Here is a 20,815-nt window from a genome sequence, read left to right as displayed (position 1 = left end):
TCCTGTCCCCACCCACGAACTCCCTCTCAGCTATGCTAAAAAATAAAAACACCTAAAAGTTATCATCTCAGATTGGGAAGGTATAAAAAAATGCAAGAGCCTATGATGACATACAATGTAGACACATTTACATTTTCTCTTTGGTTTGGCTTTTCAAAGACAAAAAAAAAAAAAAAAATCAGTCCCAGCTACCTTGCCTTGTCTTAGACCCAAACAATATATTACATAAGCACTAAACACATGCAAGCAAATTTTTTTTCTTTAGCCATAGGGAAAGTTTTCTCTTATAACATGGACAGCAAAGGTCCTCTCCTCTCATAACGATGCATTAACTGGCCATGCAGCTAGCATCAGTCACTCTATGGAATTTCAGTTACAATTACTTGATGAATAACCCTGGGCTCTGGGATATTTTGCAACTCTAGATGCGGGCTGGTGAACCACAGTAGGTTTTGCTTGCTTCATTTTGTTAATGTGTTCTATAGGTAATTATTTTCATTGAAGAAAATGATTTGACTGTTATAAGCAGAGGTTACTTCTGTTCTCCTGTTTGCCTTTTCCATGCCATAAGAGGATAAATCACACCAAAAATAGGATGCTGAACAGGTGTTATAATAATTTGGTCTGTCAGTGCACTTTAGATTTGCTGACCAACAGTATAAGCATCATTTTTCTTAAACAGGCACAAAACATCAATCACCCAGCACCGACCCCAGTTTACTAAGTTAAAGATACAGATTTGAAACCCAAATATTCTCTTAAACCAAAACAGAAATCTCCTTCTAGCTTCCAGTGGAATTGTGCTCAATAATCAAAACTAAGCATGATACCAGGCAAGTGATATAAATCTCTTGCATGATCACAGACTGCACAATTATGCTGCAAGGAATACCAAACAAAGGCAGCTTTCAAGGCCAGGACATTTTGTCAAGGGAGTCATGAATGAATGGAACACACTGGAGTTATTTCCTCGAGTAAAGCTACTCTGACATGTAAGTGTTTACAGGATGAGGCCCTGAATCCATAAAATGATTTGGATATGCACAGAAGATAAGGACAGTCAAAGTGTGTTCACAGTCTTTGGTGGGAATTTTACCACAAATGATTATGGTGCCTCCTGCCTCACATCTTCCTCACATCAAGGATGTGCTGCCAAGACCAGAGAGGTTTAGATAAAGAGTAAAAAGTTTAAGAAACTTTCAGTTAATTGGACTGACCTGAAAAAGTAAAAAGCCATTAGCAATCCTGCTCCGAGCAAAGCACCCACAACTATTCCTGTAACAGCTGATTCTCCTAGACCACCTGCTTGAAAAAGGGAAAAATAAACCATCAGGGTTCACATTGAGAACTATTTGCATTCACATATTTGAAAATACACAGGACTAGGAAATGAATGACCAGCATCAGACAATAACAAAAGCCATTTAGAGTTCAGGACTCCATGGGAACCTTTTCTTCAGTTCCAGTTCCTGCATGTGTATTTTTTGTCCCTGCTTTCCTTGAGATTAAACAAGCCCCCAAGGTCAGTGCCAAAAGAAGTCACAATCGTAAAGATGTGACATGCAGGAATGTTGTTAAGAAACTGGTCTGAATCATAATACCTGTACTGTGATTATAACAAGTCATGTAATAGGAATCAGCACTGAATATCACCTAAGCTGGTGTTACAGAAACAATCCCATTTCATCTGGTTTAGCATCATAACCACCTATCAGCCAGGTTTACTGAAATGACCGTATGATTATTCAGTGGCTCCACAGGCTCTTTCTGAACCTATGCTGTTTCAACTTAAAGCCACGTGAGCTTTGCCTTGCCCTAAGTCTGAACAGGGACACAGCCCCTAGCAGGGACTGTGACTCTGGGAAATGCAGGGCAGCTGAGCAACAATGGCATTTTCAGGTGGGTACATCCTGCTCCCTTTCCATGCCTAAACCTGGGTTCACGGGAAGGAACGAGAAGAAACAAAGAAATGAAGCAGCTTCCTCCTCTTCATTTATCCTTGACCCTTTGACGGGATTGTCTCTGTATATCAACGTGTGTGGAAGGAAACAAGGTGCATAGCTACACTGTGTACCTGCACTGAGTGCGTGTAGTTACACTGTGTATCTGTGCTGAGCATGGAGGGCACGGCCTGGAAGCAGTCTCTATGTACACAGGGCTTTTCAGGGATTGATGAATTAACAAGCTGCAAATACCTCTTCACTGCAAGGCTAGGAATTTGTTTCCTGCAAAGACCTAAGACCACACTTTGCCGCTCAAGCATCCCCATCCTCCTGCCCTCATCTCCTTGCAGTGCCCTGCTCAGTACGACATGGTCTGGAGACTCGGTATGATGGAAAACAAGGGCACCTGCTCTGTGGAGGGTAGTCACAGCCTTCTGGATTCCCAGTGGTTAGCCTACTCAACCTTCTTCACTTCTCACCTTACCAGACTCCTCAGAGTGCCTCTTCTCAGCACTGAAATATCATTCTGCACTGGGAGAATAAACTCTGCTCCTGTCAGACGGGGCTCCCGAACTGATAATTATCAATATGATTATTCTCTACTAGGGGGGTTCAGCTATATCCTTTGTTTGCTTCTTTTTGACTAAAAGAGATTTTACCTTTAAGCCCCCCCGAAGGTCCCAGAACCTCCAGGGCACTGGGCCAGTGCCTTATGCAGGCATCATGATTACTATCATATTTAAGTACAGAAGAGTGATTCAGACCACGTACCATCCAGGGCTGCCAGACTCTAGCTTCCCAAACGGTCAGCAGAGAGACATAGCCACGGAGTCTCAGTTGGACAACTGTGCTAAGCAATCCAATACAAACTATTTTGCTGCATCACCACATGGATTCCTCTCTCTGACAGCCTGGATGGAGGCATTATGTCACTACACTTACATGATTTACAAGGTGTATTGTTTGTATGCTCTGAAACACGGCTTTCATCTAGTCTCAGCCTGCCGTGACTCCAAGGATATTTCACATTTGATCGAATTTCAAAACGCCCCTGCTTTCCGTAGTAGTCCCCGATCACCTATGCAAAAAAGAAAGGAAAGAAAAGAAAAGATTTTCCTATTGACTATGGAAAACAAACAGGAGGGGTGCATCACTTGAACGCTTGTGGCAGGATGTTGAATGAGGGAAAATAGGGCTGAAAGGGTCTTTGGGAGGTCATGTAGTCCATGCCCTGCCCCAAGGCAGGATCAGCTGAAGGAAAGCATTCCTGGCAGATGCTTATCTAACCTGCTCTTGCAAGCCTCCAGAGACAGAGTCTTGACAAGCCCTGTAGGCAATTATTCTGGAGCTTAGCTATCTTTGTTGTTAGTGGTTTCCCCTAACATGTAACCTAGATCTCCCTTGTTGTAATTATCCATCACTACTTATTCTATTGCCAGTGGACACAGAGGCTTTTCCTTTCTGAAACATCAGTTTACATATTCATAGCCTGCTATCAGCTCTCCCCTCAGCCTTCTCTTGTATATAAACCCAACTCACATACATTTTTTAGCCCTCTGAATATTCCTGCTGCTCTCTCTCCCTGGACTTTCTTCAATTGCTGCACCATGGGTTGAGTCTTCAGGAATGGTTGTACTGCAGTGGAGGTCTGCAGGACATTGGGCTAACCAAAAGTGCTGACGTTCCTGACTGCACATTTCTAGCTGGACATTTCTTTTTTGTATGGACCTGGAGGCGCCTGAGGTTCAGCTAAAACCTTCACATCTTCTGCAGAATTACTACAGAGTCAGTTATTCTCTACCTTGTAATTCTGCATTTGTTTATATTTACATAGAAAAGGCATTTGGGGTTTACCATTCTGGTAGCATGTGCTATTATTTCAGACCAATTCATCAAGATACTTTAGAATTTCTGTCCTGTCCTCAAGAGTAAATCCAGGCTTTATTCAAGATAAGATCCACTGGATCTACTGCAAAGTTGCAGGTCTAAATTGTGCTAACAGTAGTAGGTCACTCATCTGAAAGTAGTTCCCAAAAATCTATACACTCTAATAAAGGTAAAAGGCCAGATAGGATGCACAAACACTGAATGAATCAGCAGGGATGGAGGAGCACATCAAAAGGCATAAGTGACCAACTACGGATACGATCTATCTATAAATACACTGTGTTTAGATATTAGAGTAATGCTTCTTTTACTCAGGCTACTGATAGCCTGTTCAAATCTTACACCTGAACTCCCTTTTGAAGAGAAAGATTTAGAAGGCGTATAACATTTGCCCTGATTAAGTACACAAAGGTAGATTTCACATTAAATAAAGGAGCAGATTTCTCTCCCAGTATTGCAACTGGGAGTTAAGATCTTAGAAGAAAGTCCTTTTTATATTAGTTCAAAAATACAGGCAAATTCAGTAAACTGGAAAAAGCATATAAAAAAAAAAAAACCTCAGAGACCACTTGCAGGCAGCAGGCAATTCACTGAGAGACTGTTTCATTTATCAAAAAGGAATAGGAGAGGTGTCTTTATTACAGTGTAACCCTCCTCTACCAAGAGGACTTAGTAAACGTGAAAGGATGCAGGAAGGCTTGACAAGAACAGATAGGTAGTAGCAACCAAACTGATTCAGATGAGAAACAGGACAAATGTTTTAAAAGAGCAAGAGCGGTTAAACACTGGAACAAACACTGAGGGACCAAGTGAGAGAGTCCCTGTTTTTCAGTGTCTTCCAATGAAAAATGAATGCCTCTTAGAGGGTGAGCTTTAGTCACATGTAAACTGTCGAGCTCCGTAAAGGGTAAAGGATTGTGCCTGCCTGTGATGCAGCAGAGGTCAGACTTAAGTAATCCGATGTCTTCTTCTAGCTTGAAACTCTATGAATGGATTTAGAAAACCGTTCTGGCCAAACACAGGTTCATCTGGCTCAGTTCCACTGAGAAACAAACATTTTCACGTTGACATGGAAGAAATTGGCAGAATGAATAAAACAAAGGCATCAAAGAAACCATGTTATTAGTCAGATTAAAGTACAAGGGCAGAATTGAATGTAGTGGACGCTAGTAATAAATAATTGCATATTGAATATGTTACTTGCATGTATATTTTTATGTATCATCAAAAACAAAGCACAGAGAAATTAAGATGAGAAGTATGCTAAAGGGGAAGAGGAATGCAACATCAAAGAAATAAAAGATAGCCTGAACTGGAAGGGAAGGAAAGCGAAGGAAGGAAGCCTGGAAGAATTAGACTAAACTGATAAACATGATAAAAAGCTAACACATTAAGCGAAAAGAAGAGATGCACACTGTTCCTGTCAAACTTATCCCAATCAATTTGTCCTACTAACTTTAAGTAATGATGATTACTCCTCCTACAGACACTCCTGGAAGTGTCTGTAATTCACTGCTGAAGTTTTTCAGTCATTTTTACCTACCAAAATGCCCTAGCAATCACAGACATTTAAAAAGGCTTTCTGAGTTTGTATTTACTGCAGCATTGACATGAACAATAACTTGAGAGTTTCCTTCATTAGATTCAAATCCACACATAAAAATGTCCAGCTCAGGTTTACTGCCACTTTGCATTTGAGCTTACTGGCCTCTGACGAAATGAGGAAGGCCAGCAAAGTTTAGGTTGATGCTGACATTGCAACTAACAGCACAATGGTAAAGTACCTGTTTGCTTCAGCTGGAGTTAGGGTAATATATATATTAACAAACTCAGCAATACCATTTTAATGTATTTATTTAATAAACAGATGCCCATTAACTAAACAGATGATACGATGTTACATCAACCCGGGTAACTCATCAGTGGCTAACTGAAATAGTGTTTGTTTCCTTACCTCTTGTGTGCCTGCTTCTGGGTCCGTCATTGCAATCACAGAGAAATCCCCATATCTGTCTCCATTGGCATCAATGGACACCTGCCCTGCAATGCCTAAAGAATGGCATGTGAGGAATTAGAAAATTAATTAGTTAAAATATCAAGCCTTTCCAAGGAAAACAAGAAAACAGTGGACAGGTTTTACAGACCGATATGACAGGAAATCTCATCAGTCTCCCAGCATTTTTGTTGACATTCCAAAAGAAATTGTAATTTCATCTTGGTGTCTGCATTCCTGAATTCTTAACATTTCTCCTTTTTAAATATCAAATGTGTGAGACTAGGGAATATGTGAGAAAAATCTTATCCAGAAAGCCAGTGGGCCAGAAAAAAACAAAAATACTTTTAATGCAAATTATTTACAGAGAGCTCAGCCCCAAAGCAGCTAATGATGCCTCAGCAAAGGGAGTCCAGCTCACATGCTGCAGAGACCTTCAGGGCACAGCCAGAAGCCCCACAACCTGATGTGGCTTGGGGCACCGATACAGCTAATCCAGCATTGTATCCCATCTGATGGGATATTGGAGGTGCGAGAGAAAAGAGGAACCATGTGCATTAAATTCTGCATTCATTTACATATGATTAACTGCCTAATATGGTGCTGTTCATTTTCTAATTTTGACCCCAACTCACTTCCTTCCTTTACACATTTGAGGGTAGGATCTCACATTCCCTTAGGCCAGCTGCCACTCTTATTTCACATACTTTAACAAAATTTAGACTCCCGAAGACCGTTCTTATTGACAGATCGTGGCTTCATCTTAGCAGCCCTTCATATGATGAAGTCACATTAAAAATTCTATACATGAAATCACGTAAGATTCCTGATGATTTCAATATTTGTTTTTAATAATGAGGAATAAATTAAATGTCTGGTGGATATTGTGCATGTGTTAGATACCATCTCTACTTGTAACTACTACTAATATTCTAGGAAACGCTGGGCAAACTTATTTAAGTGGGAAGGGATTTCAGGACTCCAGTCCAACTTCCTGCTCAAACAGGGTCAGCTAGGAGGTCAGAATAGGCTGCTCAGAGATGTATATGGTCTTGAAAACCTCAAAGCTGGGAGACTGCACGATCTGTTTCAATGCTTAACTGTCCTCACACTGGGAGGCTGCTGAAATGTGATCCTGCACTGCCTGACACCAAATGCAGCAATTTACACCTGTGCAAAGCCAGTGCAAGTCAAACAGGCATCACTTCATATCCATGTTACACAGGTTATGTGACTACCCCAGGCACAAAGCAGTAGAGAATCAGGCTCCCATTGACCGAAAATCAGAAAAGAGAGGTCAGCTATTCAGCTAGAGTGCAAATTCCCCTCAACATACCTAAGAATAGTAAGCCTTCAACAGATTGACACACCTACATTTATCTGCTCTGTTTCCACTTTAACAGAGTGATATCAGGAACGTTTAAGCCTATTGTGATTTTCAGCATATGCACTGTTAATTAAAAGATTTACTGTCAAACATCTAGTTTCAAGTATAACAGTACAGTAACCAAACAACTGCAATTTGATTATTGCAGGAGGACAGAATGGGCGTTCCGTAGTTCGCTATGAAAGCGGTGAAAGACGCCACTATAAAGAGCTGCAATGTCCTTGCCTACAGGTTGCTGGATCTGACAGGAGGCTGTATACAGAACAGTCACCTTCCTGGCCTAAGAAAGCCAAAACTGAATTATTGCAGGTAGGTACTAGAACTTGCTGAAAAGCAGATTTCCTATGGAATTTTTTTTAATGGGAAACACTAATTTTTTGACTTGCGATATGAAGCAAAACAAAGTGTTGAAATTTCAACATTTCCTAAAACGTTGTTCCCGAAGAAGCATATTTAGGAAATTTTATAATAACCTCAAAGTAGTACGACATTTGGATGAATCTAGAAGGATTTTATCTGGACCATCTTTTTGTTATATTATGTTAGATACTTACATACTGAAAATGTTGCTACAGTTTCAGAGGAAATCTTAATGAAATCAAAATATCGCTCACAAAATGTTCACTTCAGTCATATCAAGGTGTCTCTAACAACCCAGAAATTTTGGTATTTCTGCTATTTGGTATAACCCAATAAATATTTTGATCATTTCAGCCTTCTTTTCTTAAGTACTTGTTGCTGTCTGTGCAGTTGTGGCTGGCAGTTGGGACTGTGAATGCTGCATGAAATGGCATCCACATTCAGTTGGGTTTCTGATAGGTCACCTACTCAGAGCCAGCTGTAAGATGACGTGCACAGGCAATTAGAGATCTATATGTCAGCAATTACAAATTAATGGCAACAATTATATTTCTGATGATCAAGGCCTGAAAAAGTTTAAGTGAATTATAAAGCCTCAGTCCTGCAACAGACCTGGTAAGCGTACAGATGGACTGTATGCTGTGATGCTGCATTCATTTTAGAGAGGGGCTTACAAACAGGATAAAGGGATATGATTTTCCTGAAAGGACCGGATCGCAAAAAGCCAGGTGGAAGGCTTCTTAAATCAGGCCTATCCTTGTAAAATCAAGACCAGCAAAGTACTGCCACAGGTTGGAGATGGCATATAACTTGCACGGCATTTTGACCTTGCAAACTATGCCCTCACAACTCAACTTGGCAGTTGTGTTTTCAGAATAGCTGTGACAGGTCACCCAGCAACAATAAACTGGTTTTCACAGGTGAGGAAAGAGAACATTGTTTTCCTCCTGGCTGGTTTTACAAGTAAGGTGCGAGAACCTATCGTGTAACCTGTGCTCTCCTCTGCATGGAGCACATGGTGCTATAAAAGATGTGCATAGGCACTTCATCTGGGGGCTTTCTGGAGCAGAAAATTAGGCAAGAAAACACAGACAGCCTGTGCTGGAGCATCTGTTCATACACAGGATGGGCAAACAGTAAGGCAAATCCTTAGACATCAGATTACCTCTGTTAAAGGAGCGTGTTTTGGGAAGCCATGGATGAGACAGGAGATAATGTAGCTTTCAGCACAATCTCCAATTGGTGCAGGGGTCCTTATGGGATGACTGCAGCCAGCATCATTTAAAGCAATCCCAAGGTTGTCTAAAGCCACACTGTGGGCTGTTTTGCTTTCTGTTCAGCCGTAATTTCAGAACATAAGAGGTTTTCAGCCACTGTCCTTCTTGCCTTCCTCCACTATGTCCAGTGTGTGTTCTTAGAGCAGAGAATCTGGCCACGGAGTTTTTCTAACATGTTTAAATTCATCATTGGCTTCTTATCTAGGGAGAACGTTTCTTGCTCTTAGGCATTTCCATTGGAAATCTCATCAATTGTACTCCAAAAGACTGGAATATTATAAGAGATGACAGATGAATCCAACAATGCCAGAACTCAGTTATTCCTGCCTGGCAAAAGCTCTCACATAGCTTTACATCAGTAGGGTGACATCCATGTGCCAGTTGCACTGTGGAATCACAGCCTACAGGATTAGGCACAGAAAGTCACAGTACTACTCAGCTGCTGCCTCTGAGATAACATGTAAAGGTCCTGAAAGAGGCTGGGAGGAAATCCTTCCAGGGCCCAAAACAGCCTTGTCAAGGAATAAAAAATTGGCACCTGCTTGCTTCGATCCATTCCCAGCCTTTTAAGATAAAAAAGTCAAATGGAAAGAATGAGGCAATCTGAGAGCTAATAGATGCACTTGAGTAAAGTGAGCAGCTGTAATCTTTTCAAAAACAAAGGAGCCTGAGAAAATTATTGGTATTCTTTACATCATCAGTGAGGGTCATTAAACGGTAAGTTCTTTGAGCCGAATAACACTTCAAGGGATGGTGCAAAAAAAGTTTAGATTGTTATGTGAGGCAGCCTTAAAGATGTGTATGGTTTCATATGGATTTTTGCTTCTCATTTAAGAGTTGCATAGACACTGGTCCTTATTCTGCACATAGTAAAGACCTGAATTTTTTTTTGTCTCTGAAAGCTGGAATTCCACGTTAACTCTTACCTTCATATGTTCTGTTCCGTGTTTGCTGAACAATTTTTTCCCCATCTTTCTTACTGAAACCATACTTCAGGACTTCCTGTAAAGCTAGAGCATAAAGAAGAATAGCATCATGGAATCCTTCCACAAACATGTTCACCTAAAAAGGAGAAAAAAAAAAAAAAAAGCAATGGCAATTGTCACATGAAAAACATCTGTCTTCCCTATGGAACTGATTAACTGGAGAGAATCTCCAGATTAATCAAAATGACCAATTTGAAGGGTTATTTTCTCAACTGCTGGAACACAAAGGAATGTATCTCAAAAAAAAAGCAAGAAGAAAAGTGTAACTTTTGACCCACTTTTAAAAATAGTCAAAAAAAGTTAACAGTTATACTATCTGCTATTCTGAACATTCAAATCGCGCTTCAATGTTGTGTCTGAATATTTCTGCAGATAGGGGAGAAATCTGCTGATCACAGTTCCCATGCCAAGCTGCACAAATTCTGCTGCTGATCGCATGGGGTTCTGAAAGGTGCTGAGCACCTCATCCCACAGCACTGAGAACGTCCTCCTCCCTCTGCACAAAGGACTTAGCACCTGTCAGGATTGGGAAATATGCTTTGCCATGATTTTTTTTGGAGAGCATAAGTTTTTCTGACTGGTGGATTTGCTTGTTTAATGATTACCACTTCTATTTCTGGCCCCTGCTCAGCTGAGCATCTCTCCACTAGCAAACGAGCAATGGAGGAAACTGCTTACCCTCTGCAGTAATGTGTTCTCTGGGGCTGCCAGGAGAACAGTTTCCTATCTTCTATCATTTTTTTCAGTAAATGACATGAACTAAATGAAATGTTGCTTTCTAACACTAATATAAGGAGACTGCTGCAAACCGGTGACGTCTTCCATGAGTCAACACAGACAGCCTGCGGCTTTTGTCCTGCACCACTCTGAATATCAACAGCAGTTAAAGTAGAGTGCTGCACAAACATTATGGGTTTGTTTGCCCGAGCCAGGTGCACCTCAGTGATGAAGCACTGAACCGCAGTAGGAGCTGAGTTCAGATCTAGACCCATCACCAAGAAGCAGATACGCAAGCGGCTTGAACAGCACAGCTATTCCCCTCCTCTAAGCAACAACTCACATCTCCGTCCTGCAACACATCCTGGCTCGATGCACAATAATTCAGAATTAATTATCTTTTCAACTGAAAGAAGGATGTTCCCATTTGCTCATAGTTTAGTTACACTGGAAAAGTGCCTCGTGTGCTGAAGCTAGCAAAGGTGCAAGCAAAGGTTGTAGCACATTATGGGGCCTCTTACTGCCATTTCCACTGAACAACACCCTTCTATAAATATGCTCCCGGTTAGAAACAATATTTAGCTTATCTTCAATTTCAGTGTATCTAAACAACTAAAAAATGTTGGTAAACAAAGCACTGCTCAAACTCCCACAGTTTTAGCTGGACATTAAAAAAGCTGAAAGATGTAGCCAGTTAAGTAAATAACTGCTCCACAGATAAAAAGTATTACATAGTTGATTGGCCAAGCAGAACTAACCAAGCTCCTGGTTATGTAATTACATACAAGACATTCTTTCACTCTTCAACTGGTTGCCAACAGTAAGGAGAATGAAACCTGTTCACCGATAATATGGAAGTTTAAATTTCTCTGACATTTAAAAGTGGATGTTTACATTACTTTGATCTATGTTTCATTAAGAAAATGCAACACAAATTTAGGGAAAAAGCCGCCAGTGTAATGGAAGGCGCAGCACAGCTCAGTTTGGTAAGACAGCCAAAGATTAAAAAGGTAGCTGAAGTTATTTTGACCTAAAGAGAAAGCACAAAAGAGAAGGTGAAAGTCAACCTTTTGGTGGAATAGTAAGAGCTGATGGAGAGAGTGCACACTAAACAGGCTTTGCCAGTGGGGGATTAATTTTTTAAGACAAAAACCAAACAAACAAAAAAGCAACTCACAAAGCCGGACAACTGCTTTATGTGCCAGCCTTTGAGTCCAAGTGGCCTGTGGAGGATCAAACATGGGCTTTCATGATGTGACACTCATTCTCTCAGGAGGAGAAAGAACGAGTCTCTCTGGTTGCTTTACCTCCCTGCTGACTGATTTACAGCTTGTGGTTGGCATGAGTTTCAAGGAAAGCTATTTGTTGCTTCCTTTGTCCATGGCAAAGACCTCTCAGTGTAACACAGCAACCGTCAAAACCTGTTTGGTCAGCTAACTTGCTCAATCTGAAATCTATCCATGCAACCCTGAAAACCCTCCAGTAGATGCTACAGAAGATTAGCCAAATGAGCCTTGGCAAAACTCGCCTGGCAGTTTGGGAGGGTATTGCTGCAGTCCCCTGCCTTGCCCCTTGGCCAGAAGTCCTGAAATCGCATAGGCAAATCATCAGAAAATCATCTGCACCACCTTGCAGTTCCTCCAGTACAAGAACCAACACTTTCCCTTACGCTGTCAAGGAAGGTGAAACTACTGGTAATTTACACCATTTCAAATCTTTTAGGAAAAGAGTAATATTTTACTAATTGCAGCTGGAAAGCACTCTCCAGCCAAGCAAATGTTGGGCACACTGGCTGCTTTTCAGATTTCACCAGTAACGTTTTCAAGCATCAGTTTTTGAAAGGGGACATAGGATACTGTGAACAGCATAAAGTTTTCCTGCCTATCATCTTGCTGGGTCATTCAGAAGTTGTATGGTCCTGCACAGAGGATGGGTTGCATGATGTGTAATCAACAGAGTTCAGGACTGCTCTAAGCTAGAAAGGAGAGAACATTTGAGACGGGAGGAATATTCAAGTATTACATAGCTATTTAACAACTTGAAGGGATTGCTGTTTCTGTGTTCCATTTTCTATTTGCTCATTCAGATTCATTTTGCAGGCCTGTTGCTGTGACTAAGATTGCCTACAACAAACCTGCTGAATAAAATGAGTGCAACATTTGTGCCAGATGGTGTATCTGATACCACTCCTGATGCACTAGAACAGTGTCCCAGGACTTCTCTTTTGGATAACATTAGTTCTGAGTGTTGTTGTACCTCATGTATCTTGTTGGTAAAAAGGCTTTTCTTCATTTTTATCCCCCCCTCCTTTTTTTTAAAAAAAAAAAAAAACACAAACAACATTGCTTATGTTCTACAGTCAGTCCAAAATATTTTTGTGCCAGTTTTCAGCCTACGTATACTTGAGAAGTTTCATATAATTTGTAACTAACATTATTTAGGAATCTAAACATTAAATTTGTACGTGTGTGTGCTGAAGAAAAATAAAAAAAAAAACTCAGCAGTATTTTCAAAAGAAACTTGAGACTGAGTGTGCTGCCTGAACTAACTTAAAGAGACACCTGAATTGCAGACGGTGACATCACTCTATCGGGTCACCAAAGCTTCTCAAGATGCATATCCCAAAACTGAAGTATCTAAACCATCAATATCTTTAGAAAATCTTGACCACTTATCAAAAATGACCAAACAGATTGATATCAAACTTTTCCCCACAATTTTTACATTTTTTGAGGCTGTGTTTCTTTGGGTTTTAGAATATCTGTCACTAAAAGCAGTTATAAAAAATAGTGTTTTCTTCCCTTGCTGCAAGAAGTATACTACTGCGGGAACGAAAGGTTTAAAGCACTAGAAGAAGCAGATGTTCCATGAATGTGTCAAGTGGGGACCAGAATAATTGTGAAGGTGTCTTCACAGGTGGCTCGATGGTCTCCATGGTAGCTAATAACGTGTGATTTAACCTCAGATAGCCCTCAGGAAGACCCTACACCACTTAAGATTTTGAAGATCCCCTAATCTTGTAGATAACCAATAATTCTTTTAGTTGAGCTCCAATTAAAGGAGACATTTTTGATGGTAGTATTTTCCAGTTTGTTTTATGTTGATTTTTTAAATTACAAGGGGGAGGTTAACTCAAAATGCTATGACTACTGTCAATAAGTCAGGTCTATTAAAATCTTGCTGACTCCCCAGCACAGCCACCCTACCAAAATGGGTCACGAGCAATGTGACTGGCAGCAGAAAAGCTGCCACTTTGCTGAACCTCTTTGGAGGCTGCAATACAAGTATGTGGAACTCCCCGTCCTGCGATACCTTCCATATCACATTCACATCCCAATCAAGGTACAGGATAATTAAAAGCAGATAAGGTAGCTGCTGGAAAACTGAATGAGATAAACATACATTTTTTTCTTTTTATTTTCCTACCTTTCTACTCTAGTTAACCATCATCCATTAGAGAAAAACCCTCTCTATGGAAATCACATGAATAAATTTTACACAGTTCAAAGTTATAGTTCCCCAAGCAGCTATAGTGTGACCACACTATTCATATATACCAAGGTGTTAACAGCATACACAGCAATGCAAAATACTACCGACATGGAAGACAGCCAAGCTTCAGCTACACAGGACCCATAATTTTCTGTATCCTCCCCACAGACTGTTAAGTAACATTACTCTCTTCCATCTGGAACTGCCCAGGTCTGAAGCACAGCAATTACAGCAATTCATACCACTTCAGTGCTAGGTGGGCGGGCGGGGGATCATTACTTTTTTTTTCCCCCTACTGCAAAGTCAAACAGCTAACATCCCCTACAGTGTCTGTCTGAATGTATATTCCAGTACGTCCACACTGCTTTTCAAGTCCTGTCAAACTACAGTCCCAGCCAAAATCATTGAGGACTCCGGGGGCTGCATGGGATGTACCCAGATTTTTGCAAACATCTTACTAACTTACTAATTACTAATTGACAGGGATATAACAATGTGAGCTAACGCTCAGTATCTTTTGGATTAGTCCATGGGGATGAAACTTTAAAAACAATCAAGTTTAGAAGTTTGACACTATAATCACATCTTCAGAACTATGAATGCTGTAAATGAACTCTCTGAATTTTAACAATATTGTGTCATGCTATACAACTATAATATGACTCAGCAAAAATAATAGCAACATAGTTCAAATATAGCAACTATATTTCAGTTATACATATATCATACTTCAAACTAGTCTCCTGCCAAACTGGTTCTTCCATTGTGTTTGACCATGGATTTCTGCAGCATGGCAACACATCCAATGTTTTAGGGTGAAGTTTTTTCTACTACCTTATTCTGTTTCAGTGTATCTCAATGGAATAGTCTTTTTGTAAGCAGCTGTAATTTAACTCTCAGGTATCTCTTCTTAATCCTTCTTCAACAAGCCAATTATACTTATTGTCCTTCCTTTATGAGCTTTTGCAAGAAACTCATGCAGTAAATTTTTTCATCCATTTCTGGACGCACATCTTGGGTTGTTTACTGTTGAATGACACATTACCTAGCAATATACTCCTCATTTTATCTTTGGCACCATTCACTGACATCACACATTCCCATTCGGCACATTGCTGCTGCTGCTGCTGCTGTCATTGAGCCAAGCGCTCCTTCTGTTTCTGGGATGCTCAGGGGCCCTCAGCAGCTCCTTGATCAGTTGCTGTACTCTTGCTTTGAGCTGCCCAAATCCAGAACAAAAGTGCTCATGATCTCCATACAGCAGACCACTGCCAGATGTAACTGATTAGGTTTTAATAATTATTTTTTTTTAAGATAAAATATAGCTGTTTCAAAATAATTTTACATTAAATTTGTGGTTTGTATAAACTTAACAAGAAACTCTAGATGAGGCAGCATGCAGACTGAGACTTGGAAGCTGAGGGAAGAATACTCTTACATCTGAGTATTACCCGCAAGTACGTGAAGTGCGTTTCAAAGCTGCAATGCCACGTCCATTTCATTTTTGGAGCAACATGTTAGTCCTACCACCACTAACCCTGTCATATATTGTTCTGCCTGCCTGCCTCATTAACTCACTGTCCAGCTCCCCACAGGATTTCTTAATGCTGCTATGCAGCAGACAGAGTTCCTAACCTGATCTACAGATAACAGCTCTATGCATCTGGAGTGGCATTTCAAGGACTCCCAAAGGTAGTAAAGGCAAAGCCATAGGGCTCACCTATCCAGCTGTCATAAATAATGTCTTGCAGGGTGGTAGCCACTGACATGGACACACAACCAGGTATCTGACCTGCTCCCACAGGGATCACATCACTGAAACCAACCCCACACTGGAAAGGGAGATAAAGCTACAAAACAGTTAATCAGAGCTGTACATTTAAATTCTTACATGCTAAAAATAGAGCCTTCTCCTGGTTAACCACACTGCTTCCCTAATGGAGTTGAACATTAGAGGTTCAAAGAAACAGGAAGGAAAAGAGGAAAAATAACAGAAAAACTTGTCTTGTCCAGAGAAGGCCATTTCCTCAGTATTTAATTCACCACTGAAAAAGAATATACAGCATTATGCCACATTCAGGGCAATGCAGATGTTACCAAGGACAGCCTCTCACCCACTGTATTCCCTGATACCAGCTTTGTATAAATACGTAAATTAACTGATGTCTGCTCAAGAAAACATTAGGCCCGAGCTCAACACTTTGTTTTCTAAAGGACAGGCAACTGTCCCAAGTCTCATTTGTTTTCTGGGTCTGGATCCTGCATCATTCCTTAGACAAAGAGGAGTAATATTCATTAGGGTGAACATTTAGCTAGAAACAGACTGCAGGAATGGAAATGAGAAGGGAGATGTTACATAACAGTAAAAGATTATACATAATTTAGAAAGATTTATTCAAATACTGTTGCACTTTTCAGCACGCAACATCAGTTGGGGGTGGCTTGTCACACCACGGGTATCTGGTGCTCCCAGGCAGGCTGCGAGGTTGGGCACAGTGGTTATGCCTCCTTCCCTGCGGCTGCCGACAGCAGTGGTGTAAAGTAGAGAAAGCCAGTTGCGCTGCAGGCTCTTGGCTGTAGGAGCTCCTTTGCAATGGGGTTTACCAATGACCCCTTGCTCTGCTGGAGCACGCGAAGCTCCCCAGAAGTCAGCAGCACTAACTATGGGAGGCTCGTGGCCAGGAGATCCAAGAGAGCTCCTCTCGTGGCACTGCTTTCTGTGCAGTTTGGACACAAAGATTCTCTTCTGTGGCTAAGCCCTTCTCCTTCAGGAAGCAACTGTGCCTTTGCCTGCCTGCCCTGTTCACCAGCACATCTGACTCAGCTGGTACACGGCTGACGCGTACTCCCGGGCACACGAAGCCACTGCTAACCTTGTTACACCTAGGCAAAAGAATGCTTAATCCAATAGGACTAAAATACCGCCGACGACAAATACCGTAACAAACTCCTTATCTGCTTTAAGGTCAGAAGCTGGCCCTTTGTTCCACAAAAAGTTATGCTGAAATAAAAAGAAATGAACAACAAACGTCTGGAATTTATTTTTAAAAAGCTGTCAGGAGGTCAGGAATTTTGTCAGTGAAGGTTACTTTCTCATTAGGGAAAGAAAACCAAATGTAAAGCCTGCCCTCCCACTCTTGTATCTCCTACCTATTCTTTGTGCTCTCTTCTTTGTTTTTCTTAATACCTAGGTCTTGAAAAACTGGTAGATTTACTCAGTGTCATCCAGCTGAGGCAGCCACAAGTTGCTCTTTTGTCTCAGCTGTGAATTGAAGTCCAAACCTATTCAGTCCTAGCTTGCAGGGGAGCTGCACCGTAAAATGCCAGCTAAAACAGTACAGCAACCACCGACACACATGCCCATGGAAGAATCACTCCACGGCAGTACTGGTGAGTGCCCCCCATTGCTTATTAATTTACTGCTTGCAATCCTCTTGTGTGACTATCCAGCAAACAGCCTTAAATCCCTAGAGTCTGCTGTCAATAGGCCATGCAGAAAGCCTTCTAGATATAGCCAGAACCCATTCCTTGCAATAAACACAGAAATGGGAATCTCAAGCTCAGCAGGTTTACAGCATAAACCACAGTCACCTCACATCAAGGGGCTCTTATTGCTGCTAACTTGCACAAACTTTGGACCAAACTCATGGCTTGACATCACTGGGCCTCGAACCCCCCTCGGACCTCCAACAACGTGCCCAAAGCACAGGGAGCTGAAAACTGCCCCATTCCAGGGACTGGGAACTTCGCTGGAACTGGATTTCCCTCCTGCAAACCTGTATGGGTTTTATTCCTAGCTCTGTCAAATCTTGTACAAGTTGATACAGGACATTTTACCCTTCCGTGCTTTGGTTTCTGTATTGTAACACTGGTCTCAAAGGACTGCAATCAATGCAGCTAATGAGTAGCACTGTTTTGTATCAGAACTGAACTACCCACATAATAATCATTTAGGGGATGCATACGTTTCCTGTATGCTTACTTTACATATGCAATATTCATATATTTAATTCAGCTGTAAGGACCCTAGGCCAGATATCAAGGAAAAAGAATCAGAGAATGCATCAATACATTCCGGCAGCTAAGGTGAAATATGCTTCACCGTATGTATAATAAATCTCTAACTCTAGATAAGTGACCAAGGCAAAGGGTCTCCAGCACAAGGTATTACAGCATCATGGCTTGGCCACTGAAGGGATTTTAATCCTAAAAGGTACAGCTGTCATTCTTTTCAGCTGAACAGACAGAAAAAATTAAGAAAAATCTATTTAGAATAGAAGTACTAAGGACCCCACTGGTAGTCTGATGATAACCTATTCTACAGTTGGAACAAATACTCCCATTTTAAGTTAGCATTACGCAACAGTTGGAACATTTTAATTGCAGATTAATATCTTGTAACCAAAACCAGTACTTTCATTAAATATTAAGTTTAAAATGTCAGCGAGCAAGTTTGTTTTGCAATAGGAACATATTTCATTTTTTTAGGATGACAGAGTCACTCATCTGAAAAAATCAGTTCCACTTGCTAAAATAAGCTAACTGCTTTAAATAAATGCAGAGCTAGGACAAACAGGAAGGGCATTCATGCGTGATTGTTTTGGACTCTGGGTTTCTAACTTTATCACCGCACAACAAAAATCATGGAAATACTTTACTTTCTACACTGAAAACTCTCAGGATCACACCAGTTCTAATGAAAAACTCAGAAAAATTACTGTTGTGGAAACTCGTGCATTCAAACTGAATTTAACTATGCTCTGCTAGCTTCTGAATAAATCCTATGAGTGCAGGCTAGTGAAACCTTCAATAGGTAGGATAAAAAGCCACACAGGTTTATTATGAGCATCTGCTCGCAGCATTGTGAAAGGACCATAGTATTTCTGTGTTGTAACAGGTTAGCAAAGGCTATCCAGCAGAGCATTTGCTTTAAACACCGTCTTAAGGACTGGATAAACACAGATGATTTAGGCACAGCCAAACGTGGTGCTTAGCTCTGAAGTACCCTTGGAGCCGAGATTAGTCATCTAAGCTTCTTATTCAACAGGGAGAGAAATTAAGACACACAAAAACAGGATTCAAAAGCACCAACATGTTGCCTCACCCTTGCCAGCAGAGAAGGTGGAAAATGAGGGACTGATTTTCTCCTGTTACTCACACACTCGCGTGATGAACTCTGTTGCTGGATGGAGACACATTCAGGGGGTTTTGTTTTGTTTTTCTTTTTTGGTACAAAAACCCAGAAAGAGCCAATCTTTTCAAATCCCCTGAAAGAAAGCACCACTAACTGCCCCCTTTCATCTTAAAAGCCCCAGGGCTGATACTGCTGTGCCAGCATGAAAGAAATTCAGGATGAAATCTCTTCTTGGAGGGAACGTGAACTCCACCCTTCTCCTGCCTGACATCAACCATCTGGCTGCAGGGCCTCCCAGGGCGTGCATGCCCTGGAGTGGAAACCTAGGTGCTTGGGGAGCAGGAGGATTTGTGAACACTTGCAGTACCTCACTGCTAGAAGTAAATCATTTGCCAGAAGAACCCACCTGAAGCTGAGGTTGCTATGACAAATGATCCTTTTATTAAATACCAGGGTAAATGGGCATATGAACTTGTAAACCTTAATGGCATGGAACTAACGCAAACCCTCAGGCTGCTGTTAATCATGTTTCCATTCCAAATACTTTAAAAATTGATGACTTGTTTTTGTTATTTTCTTTCAGGTAGTGTGATGGAAGATGTTCAGCTGGCTGATTAACCATCCCTCTGCTGCAAGGAATTCCCTAGCATGCCAAAGGAAAGGTACAGCAGCTACCTCAAAAGATGTTCATGTGTACTGGTCAGTGGGCAGTGATGTTCCAGCTACGCACATGGAACACGTCCTCCCAACCTCCAGCAGCAAGATGTTTGCTTGCATTCTTGTGCTAGGCATTCTTGTTTCTCTATTAACTGCACAATCCTTGAGCTCCCCACTAGATTTTACTTTCTAAGGTATCCTGCGGTCTGGAGTCTGGTGGGCTAACTGGTTACATTTTGAAAACACATACCCCACCAAATGCAAATATCCTGCCTACTGAATGTCTCCTTGTTCTTGTATTCTGAGCAAAGGGCAGCCAGAGGTTCCCACCTACCCTCCTCCCATTGTCCCGCATGCCTTTCTCATGCCCCCTCTTATCCATTTGCTCTGGGACACAGACAATTCTTGTCTTTCCAATCTGCCTTGATATATTAGTTCTTCTGGGAATGGATTAAACCTTTTGATTTTGTTTCAGGCTTCTCTTCCTAATGAAAAAAATTCTATGGAAGAGAGAAGGAAAGTTGGGAGTATCCTTGAGTGGATTCCTATGGCTCCTTCTGTGCACAAGGACACCACCGCCTTTATTCAAAGGGTCCATCCTCAAGTATTAACCCCTCCACATTGGAGGATTTGCTAGATATCCACTGGAAAGGAAAAAAAAATTGGAGCTGTATGCTGCTCTTATTTCACATCCCAGGCTGACAAGGTCCAAGTTCTGCTGCCTGTCTTTTCTCTGCAAAGTCATACACCTAGGTAACTTCACTCACACAAACACAGGGCCTGATGTGTCCTCGTATTTGATTGCAACTTTCTCAGTGATATATTAACCTCCTGGCGCTCAGCAGTAAGAAATGAATGTGCCACTGCACGAGAAGATCACAGACTGTATTACTGTTTTCCACCTGTATGGTGGAAGTCCAAAAGACTTTTCAGGAACCCTATCACCTGAATGTCACAAAGTCAGACCTTCTCCTGCTGTCAT

The 20,815-nt window shown here is 41.3% G+C and overlaps 1 protein-coding gene across 2 annotated transcripts in view; it reads right to left on the bottom strand.

Moving 5' to 3' along the window:
• The window catches only part of LOC138064278 (atrial natriuretic peptide receptor 3-like), a 49,496-nt gene that overhangs the window by 9,955 nt on the left and 18,726 nt on the right, over nucleotides 1-20,815 (bottom strand). Inside the window, exons 4-7 of one of the 2 annotated variants that reach the window (XM_068926058.1) lie at nucleotides 9,774-9,909; nucleotides 5,785-5,879; nucleotides 2,886-3,021; nucleotides 1,218-1,305 (exon numbers count right to left, since the gene is read on the bottom strand). In XM_068926058.1, the coding sequence (XP_068782159.1) occupies nucleotides 1,218-1,305; nucleotides 2,886-3,021; nucleotides 5,785-5,879; nucleotides 9,774-9,909 (455 nt within the window). The remainder of the gene's footprint in view (nucleotides 1-1,217; nucleotides 1,306-2,885; nucleotides 3,022-5,784; nucleotides 5,880-9,773; nucleotides 9,910-20,815) is intronic. The other variant, XM_068926060.1, reaches the window with a different exon arrangement.

This window comes from Struthio camelus, chromosome W (genome assembly GCF_040807025.1).
Source record: "Struthio camelus isolate bStrCam1 chromosome W, bStrCam1.hap1, whole genome shotgun sequence".
Taxonomy (NCBI): Eukaryota; Metazoa; Chordata; class Aves; order Struthioniformes; family Struthionidae; genus Struthio; species Struthio camelus.
Note: the sequence above shows the minus strand (reverse complement) of the source record. Positions and strands in the feature narration are given on the sequence as shown.